Source organism: Ochotona princeps, chromosome X (assembly GCF_030435755.1).
Source record: "Ochotona princeps isolate mOchPri1 chromosome X, mOchPri1.hap1, whole genome shotgun sequence".
NCBI classification, from domain to species: domain Eukaryota; kingdom Metazoa; phylum Chordata; class Mammalia; order Lagomorpha; family Ochotonidae; genus Ochotona; species Ochotona princeps.
Window position 1 is genome coordinate 224,735 of NC_080865.1, and position 18,215 is coordinate 242,949.

The 18,215-nt window shown below is 47.3% G+C and overlaps 1 protein-coding gene across 1 annotated transcript in view; it reads right to left on the reverse strand.

Annotated features, from left to right (window-relative positions):
- The window catches only part of PIR (pirin), a 66,577-nt gene extending 51,057 nt beyond the window's left edge, over positions 1 to 15,520 (reverse strand). Inside the window, exons 1-3 of the mRNA XM_058659232.1 lie at positions 15,431 to 15,520; positions 13,438 to 13,559; positions 9,446 to 9,538 (exon numbers count right to left, since the gene is read on the reverse strand). Coding sequence (XP_058515215.1) covers positions 9,446 to 9,538; positions 13,438 to 13,533 — 189 coding nt within the window. The 5' untranslated portion in view covers positions 13,534 to 13,559; positions 15,431 to 15,520. The remainder of the gene's footprint in view (positions 1 to 9,445; positions 9,539 to 13,437; positions 13,560 to 15,430) is intronic.
- Between the last annotated feature and the right edge of the window lie 2,695 nt (positions 15,521 to 18,215).

Consider the following 18,215-nt stretch of genomic DNA (forward strand, 5'->3'; position numbering starts at 1 on the left):
CACACACACACACACACACACACTTGGCCCTTGCTAAGAGTAGATCATCTAGTCTCATCACACACAAATGGATACAGGTTGCCAGGTGACAACCTTTTTACAATGTATACACACAACAAACCATTACATTGTACACTCTGTATTCTCAAAGGAGTCCCTTTCAAATCATATTCTTTTCCATCCCCATCTATTGGTTAGCTGTCCAAACCTGGCCACTTCCAAGCTGCTAGCAATCTAACAGTACATGAGGGGACTCCACAAAGCAATTGGGATGAGGCATGATTCACTTAAAGAAGAAAACGTAATCAGACGTCATGAGGGGCTATTTTGAAAGGTTTTAGGGAGTGACTTCAACAGGCTTTCTGAGAGACTGGGGAGATGGCTCTCACTCTCTGCCTACTCTGACAGTGTGGCATTCTCTTTTTCCTGCTCATGGAAAAGTAAGCATCGTTTTCCCCAACCTAAACTCTGTGAAAACCGAATTACACAAGTTTGGCTTCTCTGAAGGTATAATGCCCACCTTTCACTACTGAAAGTGAACCTATACTTTTCAACCTTTGGGCTGGGCAAACTGGAAACCACTGAGCTTTTGTTTATTACAATATTTCAATTTGTTAATTTTTTTGCTAAGTACTGTAAATTCTAGACTGAGAGCTTGCATATTAATTTATGTTTGTAGTTTTCTTTTTCTTTTATTTTTTTTTAACTCAGAGTATTTCTGAGAGTTGACACAATCCAGATGCCTGTTAGGGCACTCCATAATAGCAAACACCTGCAGAACTGCCGTGGGTGGCTGACAAATTTTGAGCGCTATATTCAAATTCAAGAGCTGTATGCGTCTAATTAAGTAAAAAAATTATAATCTGAAACAGGTGGGTTTTTTTTTTTTTTTAGCATTTGATGTGCTTCTTGGCCCCACCTCCTTCTTTGCTCCTTCTAATCCTTTCCATGAAGTCTTTAGTAAGTAATTTTGCGTTCTTGTCAGTTTGTAATTCCTTGGGCGTTTGTGTTTGGCAGAGCAGGAGGACAGAAACCTAGAACAGTGATGAAAGAGAAGTGGCCCCTGCCCTGCGAGACCCAGGAAAGACACACCTTAAGAAGCTATTACTTCAGCCCCGGGATCCCATATGGGCGCCGGTTCTAATCCCGGCAGCTCCACTTCCCATCCAGCTCCCTGCTTGTGGCCTGGGAAGGCAGTTGAGGACGGCCCAAAGCTTTGGGACCCTGCACCCACGTGGGAGACCCGGAAGAGGTTCCTGGTTCCCGGCTTCGGATCGGCGCGTACTGGCCCGTTGCAGCTCACTTGGGGAGTGAATCATCGGACGGAAGATCTTCCTCTCTGTCTCTCCTCCTCTCTGTATATCTGGCTTTCCAATAACAATAAAAAAAAATCTTTAAAAAAAAAGAAGCTATTACTTCACTGTGAAGAATTACAACAGATGGGATAAAGTGCTTATTGTTTCTTACTGCCGTATATTTAGAAAGAGGGTGAATACCTCAGTGGAAATAAGCGGGAATAAGACCCAAGATTTATTCTTTAAAGCAAAAAGTTTACATTCTTGAAAACAAATGATGCTTTCCTTTATTTGTCCTATAAATTGTGGCTCTTTTCCTCTAAGAAGAGCTGAGCAGAAAAAGAGGAAAACAAAACAAAAAGCTGCATTGAGGTCATGGCTAGTGAGCGCCACCAGCAAGGCGCGTGTTGCACAATAGAGGCTGCTAACTGCGCTTGGAGGACAGAAACACAATGTCCGAGTCCATAGTTACAGCCCCAAGTTCTTTTGCAAAAACATCTGACTAACTTGAGCAATCACTGAGCAATCTGAACAATCGACCCGTGGAAGTGACTCAGCCACTCCTGACCTCACACACACACCTTCACGAGCACCAAAGGTAGTTTTAACAAAACGGGAAGAAAAGAATATCTTGGCTCATACTTAATGGACAAATCCAAGCAAGTTCAAACTCTGCTGGATCCGGGCTTGCCAGTTCCCTGTGACAGCCTGCAAAGGCGCCACACTTCAGGATCTCCTGCTGCACCTCACCCACTGCAGGGCAGTCTGGCAACTCCTCGGCTCAGGAACCAGCTTTGAACCCTGGGCTCAGCATTTGCCAGGCATGATTCCTAGAGGAAGGAGTGAGGCGGGTGGAGGGATTGCAAGTCACAGGATCCGAGAGGAGGTGATCAAGGGAGCTTTTTTTGGTTAGACTGTGGGGAGTTACAGTGTTTAACAACCAAAAGAAGAGCTGACTTACTTTCCTCTTCAATTTTTACATTGTTTCACTTTCAAAATCTCCCAAACCTACTCAATTTCCATTCATTCTGATGTTTCTGACACACAGCAGGTTCTGTATAATCCTATTCTTGCACCTAATTACACTGTGAGCTCAAGTACAACTCCTTCAGACTTACCAGCTGCTTCTAGAACCCCAGAGCCAGGAATTACTACTTCCTCTTCAAACCCAGATCAAAATTCAAGTTTATAGTGACTCTCTTCAGCCAAACTATCCCTGGCTCCTCACGCACTCAGGTAGCCTGGCTTCCTAACTTGCTCCACGTCCATCTGTAAAACCATGGCCAAGGGGTTCCCTTCCCTCATTTTTAAAAGATTTATTCATAGTATTGGAAAGGTAGATTTACAGAGAGGAGAGACGAAGATCTTCCATCCACTGGGTCACTCTCATGATATATTGAAGGGACCTCAAAGGAGTGGGTTGGTTGCCAACTTTTATGACTGTTCAAATTTCCCATCTGCAAAATTCTGTCTGCATCCAGCTTGGAAGTGGGTTGTGAGAACTACTGCTGCTTAAGAGAGCCCTCTGCTGGCCCAAATGAGGTTCGTCTACTGTTTCACTGCAACTAGACCTCACCCAACCAGGTATACGAGAATACTTCTAAAAATGCGTGGTCATCAGTGTGAGTCCCTGCTATGCCACCTCTGATCCAGCTTTCTGCTGATGCGTCTGGGAAATGCAACAGAGCACAGCCCAGACGACTGGGGCCCTGCACCAGGAAAAAGTCTATTGGTTGCTTAATTCTGAAGGACATTACGAATAGGACTGAAGATTTGTGGAAGAGTGTTTGGTGAGTTCCATGGTCATATCTAGCTCAGCCCATCACCACCCCGGCCCTTGAGCAAACCAGCTGGTACGGTAGCTCCACAGGAGTAAACCTACAAATCTCCCAAAGACTCTGCTCCCAGACCCAGTTCTCTCACATGCTGGTTAGTGTCATGGGCTGGTCGAACATGACCCACCCCCCCATGCCAACTGGCAGATGTTATGGTCGACCCCTGCCAGGTAGCCACCCCCAGGCTTGGTTTTGTATGTACTAGTAGATGGTGGTTGACGCCAACAATCCCAGCTCAGGTCTCTGTCCTGAAAGGTCCCCTGGTTCCCCTTCTCCAAACCACTGAGTCACCAGGCTGGTGGGAGACCCTAGCAGTCACTCTTCACTTGTCATGTCATCCCTCAACAATCCTTCCTCCCACACATATGCAGATTCCCCCTTCCCTGAGCGATCCACAGCTCTCTATGCCCGGTCCTCCGGTGGTGTGCCATGCCAGCCTACCCAGGGCCCATGCACACTCAGGTGCAGGTCCCCGGACCCTGTCTGTTGGTGTGCCAGTGTCTGCCCCCAACATATCTTCAAAAAAAACCCCAGAACAGGTGACTATGCTAGCACAATAATATTGTTAACACAAATTCAGCAAAACTAGGCCCAGGATGCCCACCAGCAATTGGCTGCTCCTCTCCCAACAGTGTAACACTTGCCTAGGTACAATGTAACCTAGGTCATTAACTACAGCTGAAGATGACATAATGTTTTAATTACTGGTTTGTAGTCATAATCTCATCATTTCCCTTTCCTGATTTATTTTTAAATTTTAATTTAATATATAGAGAGATAAACAGGGGCCTCCATCTACTAGCTCATTCCCTAAGCACCAGCAACAGTAAGGGCTGGGCCAAGGCAAACTGGGAGCCAGGAACACAACAAAGACTCCTACTCTGATGACCAGAACCAAAGGATCTGCGCCATCACCTGTTGCCTCCTACGGTGCACATCACAAAGAAGCTGGAATCTCGAGAAGAGCCGGGACTGGAGTCTGGGCGTTTGCATAGGGGCTGTAGGTCTTGGAAGCACTGTGATTCTAACTCCCGCACCAACTCCTCTTCATCCCCAATTATTCTACTTAAGAACTCTAAGAGGGCCAGCACTGTGGTATAACAGGTTAAGCCTCTGACTATAGTGCCAGCATCCCATATGGATACCAGTTCTAGTTCTGGCTGCTCTACTTCCAATCCAGATCCTTGCTTATGGCCTGGGAAAGCAGTAGACAATGGTACCCTGCACCTACATGGGAGACCCACAGGAGGCTCCTGGATCCTGGCTTCATATCAGTTCAGATCTGGCCATTGAGGCCATGTGGAAGGTGAGTCAGCAGATTGGAAGGTGAGTCAGCAGATTGGAAGACATTGCTCTATCTCTCTCTCTCTATAAATCTGCCTTTCAAATAAAACGTTTTTTAATATATATATTAAATAAATATAAATATATATAAATATATATTAAATATATATATTAAACGACTGTATTCATATATATATATATATATAGTCCTAGGAATGTCTCCCCTTCTCTTAGGAAAGTAGTCTTTAAGACACAGATTCTAATTGTGTGGAGTGAGTGGAGAAATTATGTCTGAATTTATTTCTTTGAAAGAAAATGTGGTTAACCTTCTGCTTCGCACATGGGACCCACACTTGTTGACCACGGCCAGGGTTTAATTCTTTGGCATGTGCGTTGAAGGATGGTTACCCATGGCAGGCTTACAACCGCTAGATGGCAGTAGCACCCTGAGGCTGTGACTACCAACCAGCCCCTAGCACGACTCAGGTGGGCAAAATCGTCCTCAAGAGAGAGCAAGGGACACTGGCAGTAATCACTGAAAACCAAACGTTTAGACTAAGGCTTGTGCTTCTTAACACAACTGTGTTCTCTTGGGAGTTTCAGGATGAAAACCATGGGCCACTCATTCATAAACAGAGCTCCCACTCAGCTGTGAAGGCCTGCCCACGATAGCCCGATGTGCATTTAGATTTCATCTCCCATCTTACCCCCACATCCAGGCCTCCAGGCCAACCAGCCCCCATTTCTATGACATGCGCAGATCCTATCCTCCACCGTTACCTCCACTCTCCAAATTTCACGTATGTCTTCCAGCCTACCAAACACTCCACATTTCTCTCGGCGCCTCAGCACTGATACCTCCCCCTCGGCATGTGCAATTTCTCCTACTGGACACCTCTCAGCCGGCCTTAATGAATCATATTCTAATGCTCAAGCAGGGTCCTGCCCATCGACTTTGGTTTGTTTGTTTATTTGTTTGTTTGTTTATGATTACAGTTCCACAGGCTCTGGGATTTCCCAGCTTACCTCCCCAACTCCCTTCCCCCCAATTTCCCCTCTATTATTACTAGTAATAGTAAAGTTTATAAGTAAATATTATTAATAGTAAAGTCCTTCGAAAACAATCACAAGTCCATCATTGTGCTATTTAAGTGTGTCATGATATTATAGGTATAGACAATGGCAGAGAGTCCAGCATCCTGCTGTCAAGATAACAGTCTCACTGGGAGTCCATCTTTGATCTGGGAGTAGAGATGCATACTGCAGTGTATCTTCATTGACACACTGCTACCTAATCGTCTCTATGACCCAGTTCCTCTAGGCAACCGCATGTACATGTAATCTTCTAGCTATTAATCATGTATTTTGCATGGAGGTTGCCTTATATCAGAGAGAACATATGATATTTGTACTTTTGGGATTCTGCCTACCTACTTCGGAACTCAGGTGCGTGCACACAGCTTTAATTTCTTCTTGGGAGGGGACCTGCTGCGGAGGAGCAGGTGCTGCTTGCCTTGTGGGCCAGGGCCATGCTGGAGAGGCTCCAACGCGTGCAACAGCTCCCTGCAGCTAGGACTGCGCCACTCAAGAGGCAAACTCTGCTCAGCCACACAAGCTCCAATGTAATCATCCCATGATCAGTGACACTGAAATTATTTCCAATATTTGTCTTTATAAACAGTGCTGAATAATCTTCTGGCTTCCAGATATAATTTCTTTATAATTTACAGATAGGTCATTGCCCCCATTATTTCAAATACTTTGTCCTTTTTAAAAAAATGTACTGCAAAAATACATTTGGCTAATAATCCTTTCTTCTTAGCCTGGTTTTTTCCCTCCGAGAAAATGACCACATTCATAGAAGCAGGATTACTGGGTTAAAAGGGAATAACTTCTCCTCTGGAATTATAGCGGTCCTGACTGCCGTTACAAATGTGATGTGTTCCTACTTACATCTGATTATTGCTTTTCTACAGCAGAGTGATGGGTTTTACACGTTTTATGTCTGGCCATTCATTAAGAGGTTTAGTACTGTGGTGCCAAAGAGTAGGCAGGAGGCGGGGGTGGCTTTACCTCCTTCACCCCAAGCCACTATGCACACCAACGTCCATGTGCCCCACTGTCCCTCCATGGCAGGACACCAAGCACGACTGCCCTTGCCCCTCCTCCAATCATATCACCAACCAAAGCTGGGTTCAGCCACTGGCTTGCCTTTTCCTATCATACTACCCAGCACCGCATCATTTCTGTCTTCCTTCCCAGTCATTACCGCTCTTACTAACAGCCCTCAAGCCTGCAGAGCCAGACAGAGGGTGCTACTGGGGACTCATCTTCTTGCTCATGCTAACAGGCACCCAGGTTCTGTCTCAGTGTTAAATCTCATTTAACCACGGAAGGTCGTGACGATGTGCACTTCTCCTATGGTGTTTTCTTGCTTCCCCAAATGGACGCTGAATGGCATCAAGCCTCCTGCCGTCAGTCCCGAAGGTCTGCCTTCAGGAGCAGGCGCACTGCAGGCGAGAAGCAGCAGGAATCGGCTCACAAGCTTGAGGCGTGAATCACCAGGACCTTTCCCTTCCTCTCTGCGATACTGTTCAGGCACTGCTAGCAAGTGCTGCTGGCTTCCGACCAACCAACAGCAAAGTGGCTTTTCTGATGGGCACACCCTTGGAAACAGCACAGGCTTGTTCTCCCGAACAAAATCAAAGAACCTGCTGGGACTTGCAGTGGAAACCCTTTAAAAACACTTCTCAGCCCAATCACGAACAGAATGGACAAAAGCATTCTAAAATGTCCTGGCAAAGCAGGCCTGGTAGTTAACTGTTAACAGGGTGCAAGTGTCAGTAAACAGGAAGAGTCACGCCTTCCACCTGGCCTAGAAGGTTCCCTGGCCCATGGCATGCCCAGTCTTAAAACCTGGAAGGTCTCAAGTCTGTATGCGAAGGGTAGTTCTGAACAACACAAAACACGTTTCTTAGTGCTGGTGAAGGTGGGGGCTTCACCAATGGGGTGTGAACGGTAAGCAGCTCTGTTTTGTGAGCCAAACTATAATTTGGCAAGGCTCGTCCATGTTTCAGAGCGTTCATTGTTTCTAATGACTTCCACAAATGGTGACGAGAGGCCTTACCAGAACAGGGCAGAGCAAGGCCACAAGAGCTTTGGCAGACAATGGACTCCTGGCAGGAACACCAAGGGCCCTGGCTGCTGGGTTTTGTGCACAGCTCTGCCTCCTTTCCCCAGGGCCGGGCTTTCTTCCCCTGTTTCCACGCAAGTCTCTAACGGCATCTGTATCAGCTAGCCAGATTTTAGTTCAGCCGAGAACAATGATTGGCCATTGGCTCTGCAGAACTAGGTTCTCGCTCCGATTTGTCTTACAGAAGCTCAATATTTCTATCTCAAGGTCCTCCAAACCCCATTTCTCACATTTAATGTGCATGCCAATCATTCGGGAATGCTGAAATGCTGACCTGAGGCCACAGCTGGGCGGTAGGGAAGGGCAATGCCACACGAGACCAACGATACTATTGCATAGGCCCTTGAGCGACAGGGCCTATTGTACCTTGCATTACTCACCCTTCTGTTGGTTTGTGCCTAAGTTTATTGTCAAACAACATCAAGAACAATAAACTTAGATTCCAAACAAAAAAGACTTAGCATTCACATGCTATCTATAACGTATCACCATGGGGGAGGGTGGGAATAGCTAAAGATGCCAATAAACCTGGTGAGCAAATGTTTGAAAGCTAACTACCTTCAAATGAGAGAAACATCAATAAAAACCATGATGAGGTGTTTGTTTTCACTTGTCAAAATGGTATGGATTTTGGGCTCGGCGGCGTGGCCTAGTGGCTAAGGTCCTTGCCTTGATCCCATATGGCCGCTGGTTCTAATCCCGGCAGCTCCACTTCCTCTCTATCTCTCCTCCTCTCAGTATATCTGACTTTGTAATAAAAATAAAATAAATCTTTAAAAAAAAATGGTATGGATTTCAAAAGGTAGGTAAAGATACTGTGTGGGCACTCTTGGCGGAAAATGGGTTCCCTCACACATCCCCATGGCAGGGGCAGTTGGCTGCACTTGCTAGCTCAGGAGGCACTGCCCCCGGGCTTTCGCAGAGTCTTTGTACGTGGGGAAATCCCTGCAGTGGCATAGCATCGTGCTACTCACACTGCACACCAGTGCTCAGCAGGGTCTCTAATCTTCCTTAACAGACTGCTGAGTCACTGTGTCTGTGGCCATGTCATCACTCACTTCCTTAATTCTACAATAAACCTTCAGGAGAGGATAGTATTGGGTTATATGAGGTTAAATATTTCTCAATAGTCTCACATAGAAACAGGATTCCTACATAAAATAATCCTAATGATCTCTTCAATAGTTTTACAGTTTTAGTCAATTTTTTTTTTTACTTCTGAAAATATTAATGGACCTGGCACAGTAGACTAGTGGCTAAATCCTCACCTTGAATACCCCGGGATCCCATATGGGTGCCAGTTCACATCCCAGCTGCTCCACTTCCATCCAGCTCCCTGTTTGTGGCCTGGGAAAGCAGTCAAGGATGGCCCAAAGCCTTGGGATCCTGCACCTGCATGGGAGACCTGGAAGAAGCTCCAGGTTCCTGGCATCGGATTGGCTCAGCTCCAGCCATTGCGGCCACTTGGGGAGTGAACCAGCAGATGGAAGATCTTTTTCTGTCTTTCCTTCTCTTTGTAAATCTGACTTTCCAATAAAAATAAATAAATAAGTCTTAAAAATAATGATCTGACCAGTCAATTCTTATTCCTTATTAATAGCTCAAAAAGGAATATCTCCAGGGGGCACAAATTGGAAAAAATATTTAAAAACATCCAATATTCAAACTCAAATATAATAGTTGGAAAACAGATATGCTATTATAGTAGATAGCCTATATCCAGTAACTTATAAATTAATTTTAGCCTATTATGCATTGCCTTTAAACTTGAACATTCTATTAGAAGTCAGAAGCAAGGTATAATACACCCACTTCTACAGCCAACTTATTATACTCACTGTTTCAAAACCTCGATGAGGGTGATCAGGAAATCCACCTGGTCTACCGCCTTTGAATTCATCAAGCAGTAAAAAGGGATCCAGATTTTTTAACTGAAACAAAAATAAAACCCAACAGCTTAGACAAACTTTTGAAGCTATGTTACCAGGCATAACATTGATGAAAAAACCTGGCAAAACTCATAGAAAATTACATAGCCAGTGGGAAACTTCTTGCAATGAAAATCACCTTCAGTCAGAGGCCCTTAAACACACATGGGGGTTCACTGAGTATGCAAGAGAGTTAACATTTGGACAACCATTCATGATCTAAGATAGAAACAGCAAAGTGCAAACAAGATATTATCTGTACTCTAAACAGATCCATAATCTCAAGGGGAACACACCAAAAAGTTTATTGTATATCACGATAAATGCTCAGAGTGTGGTGGTAGCAGGGAAGACCCCAAGGACTCATACTTGACCTGGCTGTTTGTAAAGATTTATTTGTTTATTTGAAAGTCAGAATTAGAAAGACAGTGAGATTGAGTGAGTGAAAGAGAGAGAAAGATCTCATATTCACTGGTTCACTCCCCAAAAAGGCTAGGGTAAGGCCTGGAGTTTCAGGTGGGTCTCCTCTCTGAGTACCAGGGGTCCAAGCACTTGGGCCATCCTCTACTGCTTTCCCCAGGCCATTAGTACAGAGCTAGATCCCAAGTGGAGAAGCCAGGACACAAACCAGAACCCACAAGGTATGCTGGTGTCACGGAGGTGGTTCTACCTACTATGCCCAATGCTGGCCCCTTGACCTTGCTCTTGAAATAGATGTAGGACTTAAGTTGAAGGTAGAGTGGATCTGTCATCATGTATAGGAGTGGGCACAAGCCTGAGCAGTCCAGTCACAGTTCAGTAAGCTGCAACTAGTCATGGTCACGGCCAAAACAACAGAGTATGTACAAATGTTCCAGTTAACCTTTCTCAAATGTTAGTGCCAAGACCTCTGATCCCAGAAGGAGCTGACACCTTGCTACCATCACGTGTTTCTGAACTGTGCCTGCACAAGCTTGTGCCCACCCCTACACATGATGCCAGGTACCTCCACTCTGCAGTGTTCATTTTCCCTAAGGTAGAAGATAGCCACACCCTTTGGGCTTGGGGTGCTATGGCTTTGGAAGTGGTGCATGGTGGTCTTACAAACTAAAAATAAAAAGCAGCTCTAACAGCTCTCTCTGCCACCTGCTTTCCCTCTCTGGGCCTCAAGGACAGCTTTGAGGAAACATTACTCTCTCTCCTGATTACCAAGGAGATAGGTGGTCCTCCAACTCCTCTTGTGTGGATTACATTCTCATTCTGGGAAGCAAATTGAAACAGTTATCAAGGTCATGCTATTCTTTTAACTAAGGGCAAGAGTAAAAACAAGCCAAAAGAATTGTGTGCAATCACTAATCGTGCCCAACTAACTGGTCAAAGCACGAAACATGGCTAAGTAAGCAAAGGGGGCACAGTCTTCCTACAGCACTCATTGACGCCATGCATATAATGTGCAATCCTGCTCCAGAGATAGAAAAGCAAACGGAGGGGGGGGGGGCAGAGGCTGAGAGGCAGGGGAGGCAGAGAGAGAGAGAGACAGACACACAGAGAGAGTGCATGTGAATAACTTGCAGTAATGCTAGGAAAATTCAAAGAATTATAACCCCAGACAGAGAGAGAGTGTGTGTGTCTCTGGCAAGTATGGTGCCTCCAGGTCCAGCCCAGACTGCTTGTTCCGGGGCTGTGCAAAGAGAAACCCAAACACTTCCACTGGCCATTTCTTTGGGCAGATGCATTCTGTCACACACAGTGGAAGTGCATCCTGGCCAACACAAAGGCAGTCTTACCTGTGGTAGCAGCCTGGAGTCAGGCCAACTACCCCAGGCCTACACAGCTGCAGAAAAGACCCTCCACATTAGACTGCCGGGTGCCAGGCAGAACCCGGCAGAAGGGGAAAGGGTCCTGCTGCCCCGAAGCCCAGACAGGTAGGGATGCAGCCATGACTCCAGGCCCCTCTACCCTGCTCAGTATCTGCAGACTTTGCAAATGGTGAGGACCATCTACAGAGGCCAGTGCAGTGAAGACCAAGCATCATCAAGGCTATTTCATGATATCAAGATATTCTTTCAATTTTTAATTATGATAATGACATTGCATCTATTTCGATTAAACTTTTCTTACAGATCCATGAACTAAAAGATTTATAAATGAAATTCTGAGACAAATGCTTGCACTCTCTCAGGATGAGAAGGTAAGAGGCCTGCCTTTCTGGCAAGGTTATGTAGAGGAGCAAAACAGAATGCTCCTACAATGGAGAATAACATAGCTGTCACAAACTGTATGCTTTGTACAGCATCTCTCCTGCCTCTTCTGCTCCTGGGAGCTACTGTTCTCTCCGCCCCTGCTGTTTGAGGTTTTACCTGTGAGGGAGATCCTGTGCTGTTCATCTTTGTGGCCCAGCTTCTTTGACTTGAACCCAGTGCCAGCAGCCTGTGAGCAGCCCCACCAAGCTCCCTGCATGTGCCTCCATCACTTCCGCCTGCTTACTTCCAAATGTCACTCAGGCTCTGGCAAACATTGTCTTCCAAAGCATTCACAAAAACTGGTTTGTTCTAATGACTAAATGCGAGCGCAGGTGGGGACGATGTCATAGTCAACTGGCTGACATCAGCAACAGGGTAACTGGAAAGAATTCAAAGACCCTAAAGACACCTGTGGGTAAATCATTACTATATGTCAAGGGTGGCTAATACTTTAATTGGTTCATCTGTCGAGGACACATCTTGTGAATTTGGTTCTGTGAACCCCTTTCACAGACTGGGAAAAACCTACCAATTCCTTCTCAAAATATTGTTCTTATATACATGACATAAAACACACAGGATTAACAAGGAAAAAAAATTCTCCTTAAATGTGGTTAACAGAATTTTAAAAAAAATCCATTCATAAGCTAGTGACTTAATAGCTAGCAAGAGCTGGCAGCAGTTGTCTTAACTCCCTAATCTCCAAACTGTGAGGTGTATACCTCTCCACAAGCTCAATCCACTGCGACTGCACAGATGTGGGTAACCTGCTGCCGCTCACGGACAGCACACAGAGCTCAAGCAAATGTTAAAGGTTGGTCTTCAGTGGCGGTTAGGGTCGCACTCTAACAAATTCAAGGCCACTAAACTGTACACTTAGAATGCTTTCAATATAAATTTTACACTTAAAATACAAACTACATACACATGAAAACCAGTTTTAAAAATTGAGGCAAAAGTTCATTAGGGGTTAAACTGGTGATGTAACATTTTTCCAGTCCAAGTTTATCACCTCACTGAGGTCTATAAGGATAAGTCCCTGGCAGAAAGTCTGTTCCTTCTACACTGCCCTGGTCGCGCAGGTCCGGGCGCCTGTGTCGCAGTGTAACTCTCCCCTAAGGAAAAAGCCCTGGGCAGCAGCAGCCCTAAACTCCTAGCTTAACAGCTGGTAAGAGAGGACGTTGCCTTTGGCTTCCATAGAGCTGCATATTTTAAATCGTGGGGATTGTTTAGAATAAATAACTCTGTGTCCTTATTTTTTTCATTCAAATTAGTTTTTTTTAACAGATTCAATGTGATTTATGAATACAATTCTAAGAACAGGCCTCACCCATCATATTCTCTCGTAGGAACGAGGAATAGTTCACGTAGTGGCTCCCTATGCTGCAAACTGTGGGCATACAAACTGCAGGATGGGCATCACTGACACTGCGCATGCTGAGGCAGAAAGCAAGCCGGGCCAAGCTGGGATGAGGCTGGGAGAGAGCTGCACACAGGCCTGCAAGCTCAGCTGCGCCCGCTGCCAGAACCTCGGTCCCACATCACAGAAACCCCCCAGAGGCTTGGGCTGGTTCCCATGGAGTCCCACCAGGAAGCTCACAAGCTCTAGGCCCTTTCTTCCTAAATCACCAGCCATGTCCGCCAAGAGAGAATACCAGACTCCCCCAACCTGCAGCATACCTCAGGCCTGCCAATGCTTCTGCGCACGCGTGCTCCAACCCCTTCTGGCTGCTCCCAGCTGAGGACCGAGAAGGTAACCTTCTTGGAGGACGCCATGTTAACGTCCAAAGAGTGTTGTGATGCTGAGCTGTAGACGATGGAGGACAAAAGAGGGAATAAAACAAAAATAAGTGACAGAGAAGGGAGTCCAAGGACTGAAAAACAAAGGACATCAAAATGAGATCTACCCCAGACAGTCTCAGCTGGAGCTCACTGATTGCTTCCCGCACACAGGGCCCGTGTTTGGTGCCTTCACACAATAACAGTGATATTGAACAACAGCAGCAGTGAAGCTGAGTACTAGTGGGCACCTGGTACCCCACTCACTATTTAAAATTGTTTTCTCACGTGATCTGGGAGCCACCCTCCCACAAGGGTGAGCAACAAACACTGTTGGATACCTACTAAGGGCCTTCAGTGAGCATTGTATCTGCTCCACCTCACTGAACATTCTGAACCTCCCCACAACCCCGCCTCCAGTAGCACCCCATAGGGTAAGTGTCACCAATGAGGTCCATGGCTGGGAGATTTGTGTGTCACCACAGTGAGCACAGAGCACACTCAAGTTGGTGACTCGTACCAGAACATACTGAGAAGGTTGTCATTGAAAGCCGTCTTCTAGCCCAAAAGTTCAAGGCCAACTTTTCGGCCAAGGAACCTTTGAGCTTTCCCATGACATCTCCTAGTGTATAGACAACTATAGACAAACTTCCCTTGACAATGCAGCCTGTATTTCAGGATCCACCTGTCCCCCATTTCCTCTTCAGAGAGTTGAAACTCTAGCCAATGGACTATCACAAGACAAATATATCAACCTTTTTTCTACCGCAACTCTTTGCACACAGAAGTCCTGACCTGCTAAGTCTCTTCTTTGAGCAAAACATAATCACTTCCTGCCAATAGCCCTGCCGGAGTCAAGAGAGCTGTTTTAAGAAAGGCAGACCCCTCGAGGTAGGCATTTGGCCAGGCAACTAAGATGCCCACATGCCATGCCAGAGTCCCAACTACCTGCCAACGTACACCTGCTGAGGCAGCAAGTGCTGGCTCAAGAAATTGAGCTCCTGTCACCCAGGGTGGGGGGTGGGGAGTTGGGTGTGGAACAGTCCCAGATGGAGTTCCCTCTGCCTGGGCCCACTGTGGCCATGTGGAAAGTGAACCAGCAGATGGAAGCTGGTCACAGTCTCTCATTCTCTCTCTTTCTCTCTCTCTGCCCTCTTTCAAATAATTAATAGATGATTGATCATTTAATGGCATAGCAAGCTGGCCATCTGCCTGCAGCGACGGTATCCCATTTGGACTCCAATTCTAGTCCTGCTGGTGGCCTGGGAAAGCAGTGGAGGACGCTCAAGACCTGGAGCAGCTGCCCTCCCTGAGACACCCTGAGGAAGCTCCTGCCTCCTGGCTTCTCGCCAACCCATCTGTGGCTTTTGCAACCCATTTAGGGAACGGGCCAGCAGATGGAGGACCTTTCTCTGTTTTTCCTTGTGTGTGTATAAGTTTGATTTTCAAGAAAAAAGTAAATCTTTTTAAAAAGGTTTTGTTCTTTAAAAGATGGAAGGCTTAAATCAGTTGTTGAACATAAGTCTCTGGATGAAGACAGGTGTGCATCTCTGCCAAGCTATAGCTTCCTGGTAGCCAAGGCCTCTCCCAAAATGGCACCAAGCTGGCAGCAGTGATGGGATGCCCCAGAATTGACATCAATACTCCAACTGCAAGTTGCTATCTAGCTACACACGAAAAAGCACTGCTGTAACCCCTCAGCGACAACTTGCGTGTCCTTCGCCACTCCTAGAATGAATCAACTGGGTCCTGGGAACAGCTGGAGAAGAGGCACCGGCTACATCGCCTCGGAGGAAGGCCGAGGCGTCCTCGGTCACTCCGCTAGCTGTGTACAGCGGGATGTGGCTGGCCGCCACCCCCCACCCCCAGCCCACCAGCGCGGGGCCACAGGCACTCACTCCGGCAGCGGCGGCGGCAGCGAAGCTCGGACGCTGGGCGGGGCGCCGGGCGTGACTCAGCCGTTCGCGGCGCGGGAGGCGCGTGGGCGGGGCGGCACTCGGGGAACGCCCCGCGGTGCGCGCGGCTCCCCCGCCCTCCCCACCTCGCTGCCCTTCCGGCCCCGCGCGCACCGCGGGCCCATGCTGGCCAGTTGGGGGGCCGTCGGGCGGGCACCGGGAGGGCTGTGCGGCCCGGGTTGGCTGGGGCTCCAGCAGGCACTCCGACTTGTCCTGTAGCGCCACTTGCTGTGAACTTGAGCTTCAGCGGGGTCGGGTGGGGGGGGCTGGTTTCCGGCCTGCTATTTGCCTGCTGTGGAGACTGAACCAGGCCATCTTGGGTCTGCCTGAAGAGAGCACACTCTAGGGGCAAAACAGTTGGCCAGAGCTCGGCTGTTGGACTACAGTGGGCAGACGTGGAGGACCTTGCCCGGGAGAATGAGCAACTGCTACAAGCCAGTAGCAGGTCTGATTCATTGGCAGACTGCTGAAGCAGAGAGGCAAATGTGGCAGCGGGCCTCTTGTCTCAACACTAGGGCTTAAGAAAGCACAGGAGTACTGCCTCTAGAAGAAAGTAGGCAACTCTCTAAGCACGTCCAGCTTGGCGGACCACTGATGGTCTCTGTGAAAGACGTTCCGGTTGGCTTTGGTGGCAAGAAAGCAGCCATAGAGAACACTGAAATAAATGGGTGTGACTGTATCTCCATGCAACTTTAACTACTGATGTTAAAATGAAAATGTGGATGATTCAGAGAATTTGTAATTTGCATCCTTTTCACTCAGGCTAAACAAAAATAGATGATGGGCTATCCATGTTGGTGCAGGTCTAATTTATAGACACCTGCTCTGAAGAGACAGTAGATTCGTAAGGACCAGAGACCTTTCCTTGGACTCCACATAAATCAGTGGGATTTAAACCTACCCTTTCCATATCATTTGGATGATTCAAGGCCAAATGAGATAGTACACATGAACATTAAAAGTGCCATGGAGAGCCTGGCACAGTAGCCTAGGAGCTAAAGTCCTTGCTTTGAACGCGCTGGGATCCCATATGGGCACCAGTTCTAATCCTGGCAACCGTGCTTCCCATGCAGTTCCTCGCTTGTGGCCTGGGAAAGCAGTGGAAAATGGCCCAAGGCCTTGGGACCCTGCACCCGCGTGGGAGACCTGGAGGAAGTTCCTGGCTCCTGGCTTCAGATCGGAGCAGCACCTTGGTCACTTGGGGAATGAATTACCAGATGGAAGATCTTTCTCTCTGTCTCTTCTCTCCGTATATCTGACTTTGCAATAAAAATAAATAAATCTTTTTAAAAAGGTGCCATGGAATAATAAAGTGTTGGTGTTTATGTAATCACTCTCCCGATTGTTTGCAAGTGAAGCAGGAGCCTGGACTGGCCCTCTGTGCAGCCCTTGGTAAGTGCTTCAACCTCCCACAGCGAGGCGTTCACTGCATGCATAGCCTTGCCTCCGGAAAGCCCATCATCTTGAGTCCTTAACACAGCCAGTCCTCCTGCCGACTGCCACACTCACTCTCTTCTGACAGCCACCCCAGTCATCTGGCCTCCACGCTTGCCACTGGCACATCTGTTGTCCAAAATCATAGCACATGGAATCAGAGCTGCCTGAAATCCTCCGTGGCTTCTCATTATCCTCAGAAGAAAATTCTAGGGTGTCCTTGATCTTACCTCACCCTTCTCATGCTTGCTCAAGGACCATTCATCTTTCAGTTAGCTCTCCGTTTCCATATCACTTCTTTGGATAACACTCTAGGGCTTGTTCCCTCCAATCTGGGTGAGGTCTGCCTTGGCAATCAGCACACCTACACATGACTTCACAGTTGCAGTGTTTATCCTATGGAATACTGCATACCCTAAGGTGTGAAGAGTGTCTTCCAGTTCACACACTCTTCTTCCACAGTGTGTGAGCCGGATGTTCCTCCAGCAGACGTGTAGGCAGAGCCTGTTAGTTATTTAAAAAAATTTTGAGAGTTCTAGTTCATATAATATTACGATATTATCCCGATATTATTACGCGCAGCTAATTCCCACAACCTGGTTCTTTACCGTGAGCTGAAACACACCAGACGCAACGAGGTATATCTTAGGAGGTTTTATTCCAACGGAGCAGGAATGGGTAGAGGGGAACGGGAGAGCAAAGAAAAGCAAGAGAGAAGAGAGAGAGAGAAGAGAGGGAGAAGAGAGGGGTAAGAGCGGGCTAAGAGGGGGAGGGATAAGAGCCGGGAAAAGAGAGGTAAGAGAGCGGGCCGCACCTGGGGGAGCCTTTTGTCAGCCAGGTATAGGGGGTGGGGATTGGGGAGGGATTGAGGCCAGGCCCCCAGGGGATTGGTGCCTGCAGGTGAATGCCTGGGGATGATTGGCAAGTGGGCGGGTTTGGGGAAGGGGCTGGAAGATTGGGAGGTGGGATTCAGGTGGAAAGCCAGGTTACATCTGATTGGTGGATAGCTAGGCCGGCGCGAACTTCATGAGCTGTGAGGAAGAAGGAATGGCGACGGGTATTGGAATAACTCCTTACAGGTAGTACGTGGTAGCTTTACCTGCTATACAATAGTTGTTAGTTATTTTTTTTAAGAATTATTTATTTTATTACAAAGTCAGATATACAGAGAGGAGGAGAGACAGAGAGGAAGATCTTCCGTCCGATGATTCACTCCCCAAGTGAGCCGCAACGGGCTGGTGCGCGCCGATCCGAAGCCAGGAACCAGGAACCTCTTCCGGGTCTCCCACG